The sequence below is a fragment of the Corvus brachyrhynchos genome, unplaced genomic scaffold (genome assembly GCF_000691975.1).
Source record: "Corvus brachyrhynchos isolate BGI_N302 unplaced genomic scaffold, ASM69197v1 scaffold37, whole genome shotgun sequence".
NCBI lineage: Eukaryota > Metazoa > Chordata > Aves > Passeriformes > Corvidae > Corvus > Corvus brachyrhynchos.
This window is the reverse complement of record NW_008239289.1, coordinates 1793663-1801308: the sequence shown is the minus strand read 5'-3', so window position 1 is coordinate 1801308 and position 7646 is coordinate 1793663. Positions and strand designations below refer to the sequence as shown.

General features: G+C 38.2%; 1 protein-coding gene across 1 annotated transcript; it reads right to left on the bottom strand.

Moving 5' to 3' along the window:
• Nucleotides 1-576: 576 nt before the first annotated feature.
• CUNH9orf64 (chromosome unknown C9orf64 homolog) lies at nt 577-7640 on the bottom strand. Its single transcript, XM_017740462.1, has 3 exons — nt 6521-7640; nt 2521-2716; nt 577-1261 (listed from the first exon to the last, which is right to left on the bottom strand). The coding sequence occupies exons 1-3, from the start codon at nt 6743-6745 to the stop codon at nt 1029-1031; spliced, it is 654 nt and encodes a 217-aa protein (XP_017595951.1). The 5' UTR covers nt 6746-7640; the 3' UTR covers nt 577-1028.
• Between the last annotated feature and the right edge of the window lie 6 nt (nt 7641-7646).

Here is a 7646-nt window from a genome sequence, read left to right as displayed (position 1 = left end):
CAGGCCTGGGCCCCTCCGCTCAGGAAGGCCAGTAAGGAGCTGGAGCGTGTCCAGAGAAGCGCAACGGAGCTGGGGAAGGATCTGGAGCACAAGTCCTGTTAGCAGCAGCTGAGCGAGCTGGGGGTGTTTAGCCTGGAGGAGGTTCAGGGGGACCTTACTGCTCTCTACAACTGCCTGAAAGGAGGGTGCAGCAAGATGGCGTTCGGCCTCTTCTCAGAGGCAGCAGGTGCCAGTACAAATGGAAATAACCTCAAGCTGTGATAGGGAAGGTTCAGGTTAGACATCAGGAAAAATTTCTTCACAGAAAGGGTGATTAAATATTGGAACAGGCTGCCTAGGAAGGTGGTAGAGTCACAGTCCCTGGAGGTGTTTAAGGAAAGACTTAAGGAAAGATGTGGCACTCCCTCAGTGCCACGGTCTAGTGCACAAAGTGGTGTTCAGATTGGACTTGATCTCAGAAATCTTTTCCAACCTACATCATTCTGTGATTCCTCCCCTTGCTTCCTGTCTCCCTCCCCGAGTGGACTGAGCCCCCCCATCTCACCCCTAGCAGTAATGACACAGATACACCCCATGGCACATCTGTCACCGCACTGTTTATTGGACAAATGGACGGGTTCCACTTTCATCTCTGAGCAGTAAAGCATGTGCCAAGCACCTGCCACCTCTGTGCAGGTGTGAGAGGGGATGGGCAGACACAGGGAGGGGCTGGGGAGCAAGGTACACCACAGGGTCTGCACACACACCTTGCTGCGCACAGGCAGCCATGTACACCAACACAAAGCTTGAAGCAGGAGCAACAAAACCTGCCCACAAAGTTTGCACTGTTAATTCCAGTCAGGGCAAGCAAAAGATTAAAAGAAAAGGTAACAAAACAATGGGGAAAAAAAAGGCGCATTGTTAATACATCACCAGAAAACAAACATTTGATTTAACAGTTCCAAATTGGTGCATGACAAACCACCATATGAAAAGCAAAACTGCATTTCAAAAGATAAGGCAACAATACAACAGCTATCAGACTGGACTTAGTAATATATACACCGTACTCGGTGGAACGGGATATCTTTCATCTCTTCCCTGTGATCCCGGGCATAGTCCCAAAGATAATAATCGAGTAAAACCGCATTGATCCTTTCATGCATGTCCTGACCCTTCTTCTGATAAAGCTCCTGAAGGTGCTTACAAATCAGTGCACAACACCAAATAGAACAGCCACGGATCTCTACCTCTTCTTTGTCTCCAGACTGGAAAAGTGTTCCTGCAGGCACAAGAGACAGCAATCCATTTACATGCAACAGACAGAACGGCCAAGGACTGCCTAAACGTGCTCATTTTTCCTCCTTCACGTTTATTCTGTTTTAGGATTCCAGTTCTCATGATTTGTGCTACAACTGTTAACAATGTTGCTATATATTTTCTAATGGTTACTTTAATTTTACCATACACACTTACTCCCTCCCATTCAATTCAAACAACATCCTGTATTCTAAGGAACTGCTTTAGGAACAGGGTGTTACTGCACATCATATGATCATTTCTTTGCTTGTGGAGACAAAAAAGATAGTCTTTTATTATAGTATACTTTTTAGTATATAATTATTATACTTCATAGTATATTTTCTGCCAGTATAACTGAAGTCTAAGATTTTAAAATTAAAAACAAACAACCCCCCAAAAGAACTAAATGTAAAGAGAACCAGTGGAATTATTTAAATGGGAATGTTCTCATTAGGATTCATGGAAGGATAAAATGTCTACGTGGTCTATTTAATATAGAGATATGCATAAAAACATAAATATATATGGTCATTCTATTAAGATTCATGGATAACTGCGATCATCTGTTTATCTTCCTGGGTATTTCTGAAGTTGCATAATAGCAGTTCTACATCTAAATACAGTAATTTTACAGTGCAAAAGAGATTAGCTGATTTTTAGTCACTAAAATTCATGGTTAGTAAGTACTGGGAAGATGAAACCATGCTTAAAAATGAGATTCTAGTCATACGCAATTAACTTCATTTAAAGCAATATTTTTTTTAATGGATGCTTATAATATTGCTTTGCTTATTAACTAGCAGTTCAGTACAAATAAAGAGGCATTTACATGTTTTTACATCATATTTGAATTAATGACAAAATCATTGTTTCTTTTATGTAAACCTCAAAAATCATAACTGTTCTCATGCTGAAAAGTGGTTTTGCAAGAGCAGCTTTTCAGAAACTCAGAAATCAATTATTTTCAATTTGAGTCTCTTTAATCCCTCCCTTATCAATGTTTAATCCACAAAACAGTTAGGTGTTTATAAAAAAGTAACCTTAAGACCTCACCCAAGATCATGGTTAGAGAAAAAGTTCCTTCCTGTTACGTCATCACTATGTAAGAAATCCTTGTTCCATGGAGGAAAAATATGGGCACATAACCCTTACATGGACAACACATTATATTTTAGAACTAGCCTTAGTCTACAACGTCAGGCGGTAAGATTACTTGATATTAGCAAGGACAGAACCAACCTTCACGTAGTTTCTTCATTAATTCTTCAGAATACTTCATTGCTTTTAAGTGAACAAGAACTTGAGGAATTCTGTAGTCAGCAAATATTGTCAGACTAGAAATATCATCAAAAGAGCCATCTCCTTTGCCTTCTAATACACTCCATGTGTCAGCCACAAGTATTTGTGCCCGTTTGTAGAAAGACACCTTTTTTTTCTGAAGAAAGAAGTTTATGGATTATTTAAGTGCCTGATCAATAAATATAGCAAATAACACGTTAAGTATATCATATTGTTAAGCAAGCATTAGTTAACTAGAACAGAATGAAACTGCAACACTCTTAAACATCTTAAAATCTAAACAGTATCAAACACAAACAAGGATTATGTGGAATGCTCATAAATAAACTGAAATAAAAGAATAACATAATAAAAGTTACTGCAGTGAATAAAAATTGTTTAGAATATGCTTGCATCTCAGAACACATTCATAGTGGTTTACTGCCACTTGGCAAACACTGGAGTTGAAAGTCCAGCAACATTCATCTTCAGAAACTCTACAGAACATCCAACCTTTTAATTTGACAAGAGAAGCATAATAGGAATGTATTGTATTAGACAATTAAAACGTTTTGTTAATCAGTTTTTCTGTACTGTTAAAGAAACAGAATTCTAATGAAAACTTTAATGAATGCTCCTCCGTGTTTACTGCCAAGATGCTGTAACTATTCCTGATACAAAATTACATTTTCTGTCTTTAAATGCTATTCTCCAAAAACACTGAGAAGGTCAACTACATTTCAAAGAACAACTTCTGCAAACATCCTCAAAACTCCTGCCTTCCCTGTGCCTCATTCTATACTTGGCATACATGCACAAACTTACTTCTAGAGAACATACATGATTTTGTATCTTAAATAACAAAACACCACGTGAAACATCACACAAGAAGTGGTAACAAGTAATGAACAGACCAAATTTTATCAGAGCTCCTACTGCCCCAAAGCAAGGGTGTTGATCTTTCATAGCATTAAGATTTTTCCAGCAGTACAGAACTGATTGTCTCTAGCATCACACAATTTCACAAGAGCAGAGGAAGGCAGAATTAGAATGGAACTTTGCATTTCATGCTGCAGTTTAATCTGGAAGAAAAATATTTTCTGGGACTCATCACTGAGCAGAAGAATTTATAGTTTCATTGCTTCAATTGTTAACTTTTATGTTGCACAGAGGTTATTAAGTTTATACAAAAATCTCAATATGAAAAAGACTATGAAGAATTTTTAGTAAATTTTCCCACGATTTACCAGAAAGCAAGGAAAGCACTAGGTGGATGATACTACATCTCAAAGAGAAAGAACTTAAGAACTTCCTTACTGTGCAAGTGACTGCACTGGCACAGATTGTCCAGAGAGGTTGTGGAGTCTCCCTTATGAAATATACTGAAGAACTGTCTGGACACAATCCTGTGCCATGTGCTCTAGGATGACCCTGCTTGAGCAGGGAGGTTAGACCCACTGTGGTCCTTTAAATCCTTACCCAGTCTGTGATTCTGTCTGTGAAAGACAGTAAAGATAGTACAATTTATCAAAAAATTGAACTTTTTTCAAGATGGCAATACAACTATATTTCTTTTATCTTTTTTTTCTGCAACACCCTGCCTTTCCAGGAAACAGTACCATATAGAGGGACATTTGCATCTTCTCTGCAGTATAATGATGCCTGAAGAGGCCACCTAAAAACAGAGACTAGACAAGAATAAGGGAATAAAGGTAGGTATTTATTTGAAGGGCCTTCAAAGGTACCCCCTGGGGAGCCAGAGGCTACTGCCAAAATGGACGCCAGTGTGGATGACAGGTCACGAGTGCTTCACACTTTTATAGGTTTGGTTCATTTGCATATCAGGGTTAATTCTCCAATTAAAACTTCAGTTTAATGATGTAATTTCCCCTCAGCTCGCCCCCCCTTTAGAGGCTTTTGGTTTACTTATTTCAGGCCAGTCTGAGTGTCCTTGGAGAGCAGGCCTGGAGAGGCTTTGTTATGTCTACCTGGCATGAGAGAACAGCAGCTAACAGGCCACAAGAAACTTCAGAGTTACACACTAAGCAGTACAGGATTTGAAAGATATGAAAGTTAAAACCTAAGGCATCGCAATGTGCTAATATTAAGGGATATATCTAATTATGACCTACTGACATTAAAAGAAAGGAGGAGGATTGTGTTGGCAAAGAGTAAAATGTGATAGCACAGCCATAAAAAAAACCAAACCAACAACCAGAGAGTAGGAGGATCATGAGAATTTTACAACCTCAGTCCCAGGTGATGGATGGTAAATAAAAGATAAATACATGCAATGTCAGAGACTTTAAGATCAAAAAGGACTGCACTGAGTCTCTGTCAGAACACAAAAAACATCAAATGCAGCACAACATCTAAATATGAATTATCCACCAAGGATGTTTTGGAGATTTTGGTTTTGGTTTGAATTTTCTTTTTCAGAAAATGAACACTGGCAATTTCTGTGATTACATGTGTAATTACTAAAAGTATTTTGTAGATGTATTCAGAAAAACATACGGTCAAACAATTGTGCTGATTTTAGAAGTTCCCCTAGAAGGTCAGCTGTAGCAGTCTGTGATAGTATGATTCTAATATAGGACTTATCTTACAAGCATATATATTTCTCCTCTGGAGAGTTACTGAAAAGCACTGGTTTGCTGTTGGATATTTCACCATCCTTCCAGTTCCCTCCTAACCCTTTAAAAGTCTTACTTGTGAAAGCTCAACCTGCCACAAAAATGATGTGATCCATGTCACCACTTTGAAAATACACATCTTGCTTAGTAAAAGCAGAAAAAAAGCTTCCATATTCATGCAACAGGCTTTATTACTAAGTCAGTGCTTACGGTCTGGGATCATTTTTGGAACACCTTTTCATTCTGTAGTCTGCTGCTGCTTTTAGGGAGGCTTGCTTTATAAAGCACTTAGCATCATCTCATGAAAGACATAACGTCAATGAGTCAGTCACTATAAAGATAAGAAAATATCACTTAACTTAGAAAATATTTCCTTTTTGATCATAAAAATTGTCAAAACATACTTTATATGTACAAAAACACTAAATAAACGAAACCAGTAGCTTCAACGATTAATTCAAAAGAACCTCTGATTTTTCACGTAAAGATATCTTGCTTCACAGCAGGAGACAAAGGAAAATAAAATGACGCCTCCTACTGAAGGGCAATAAATGCAATAGGTTCAAAGCTTCAGTGACTGGTATTCCAAGAAGTTACCTTGAAAAGACTGCACAGACTAGTAGTATAGGCTGTACTGTCACTCACACAAAGTCTTTTGGATTTAATGATGTAACAGCTGAGTACTACCGCACATGCAACTGAGATCACGAGCTGCTACGTAAGTCACAGATGCTAAATGAAGATCATGCCTGTATAGGTGAAAACTGGGAGACAAAAAATACCAGATGGTCACTGTTTAATTCCCATAAGTTTCTTCCAATAAAAGCTTCAGTATACTGTCAACATTTGTACAAGTGTGAGTTACTTCTAATCTGTAGTCATTTGTGTAATGCCTGTTGAATCAACAACGGTTAGAGGGGGGAGTCCCAGTAGCTGTGCCTTAATTCTACCAGTTTCATTTCCTCCACTAGCTGCGGAGAGCCTCAAGGTAATGAAAAAAGAACATGGGAGGAGGAGGGTTGTCAGCAATTCCAGGGAAGGGAAAAAAAAACAAAGGAAAAAGGACTCTCATTTTTCAGGCAGGAATTATCTCAAATACTATGCATTTGTAAGGAGTACAAAGGAGGTGTGATCCAATTTGGAATTCAGAGTATATTGAAATGAATTACAGTAAAGTGATGAAGACAGAGACAGCATATGAAAAAAAAGGTACTCCTCTGGTGGAAAAAGAAAGTGACTCTTGTCCTGGCTAGTTGCGGACTATCAAGAGTCTTTTACTGTTACTAAATGTATGATTTCTTTTCAGAGCTTTAGAACTAGCTTACCTCAAATACAGCTTCATCTCTGTAAGAAGGAAAGTTTTCCAGCACAAGACGTAGCAGTTTCTGAGCACTCTTCTCACTCATTTTAACACAGGTGAGGAAGGATCCTCCAAACTTCTCTAACAGAACTATTCCACTTTCATTCAGCACCCGATGTCTTTCTTCAATCAAAGGCAAAGGCACTTCTGTGTCAGAGCGAAATACATGCCTAACTTGGTCAAGCGTCATGGTGGCAAAATAGGATGCACTGGTGATAGGTATTCCTTCAGGAAGGTGAAAATAAGATATTTAGGCTATCATATAACATCTATAGACCTAATGCAATCGTCTGCTAAAGGAAAGCACTCTATAGAAAGATCTAAAAAGTCCATCAACTCTTAAACCTACCTTTGTTTTCAGCGATAACAGCACTCACAGAGCTGCTCAAACTAAATTTGTGACTGCCCACAATGCTTCTACAGACAACAAATTTCCAACAGACAACCATGGAACCGTTCTTACTTTTTGTATGTAATTTTTCCCAGCTACTTTGTCTTCATATTTTAAGTGTGATGCTTACATAGCACACTGTATATAGTCAGTATATAACTAGTGTAGTCCGAACAGGCCTGTTTCGCTTGGATCCTATTCATGCAATTGTGCTTTCACAAAAAAGTGTCTTAATGCTAATGCCCCCTTAATTTACAAACAACTATGCAGAAAATTAATTAAACTTTCATCTATAACTACTAACAGGGTTTTTTTTTGGTTTTTTTTTTTTTTTCCTGAGAACAGCAAGAGTGAGTGCTAAAGTATTGGGTTTAAATACAAAACTTTAAAATACTGGTTTAAAATATTGGTTTGAGGAGCATATGGGTTTTCAGACTTACTTTAGACGCTCTGGTATCAGATTAGACCAGAGGATTCTCGCTTTATGCCTCATTTTTTCATTTGCCATGGAAATACACAATTTATCTTAAGAATACATGTGAAATAACCCAAGTCATGCACAGCTGACTACTGGCAATCCTTAAAGTCTTTCGAATGGAAGAGATAACCCAGTTAAGAGACAGGTAGTTTCAGTACAAGGGTATTTTTACAGCACTACCAGTTCCGTTTCTCAAGCTCTACGGGACGCCTGCACAGCGAG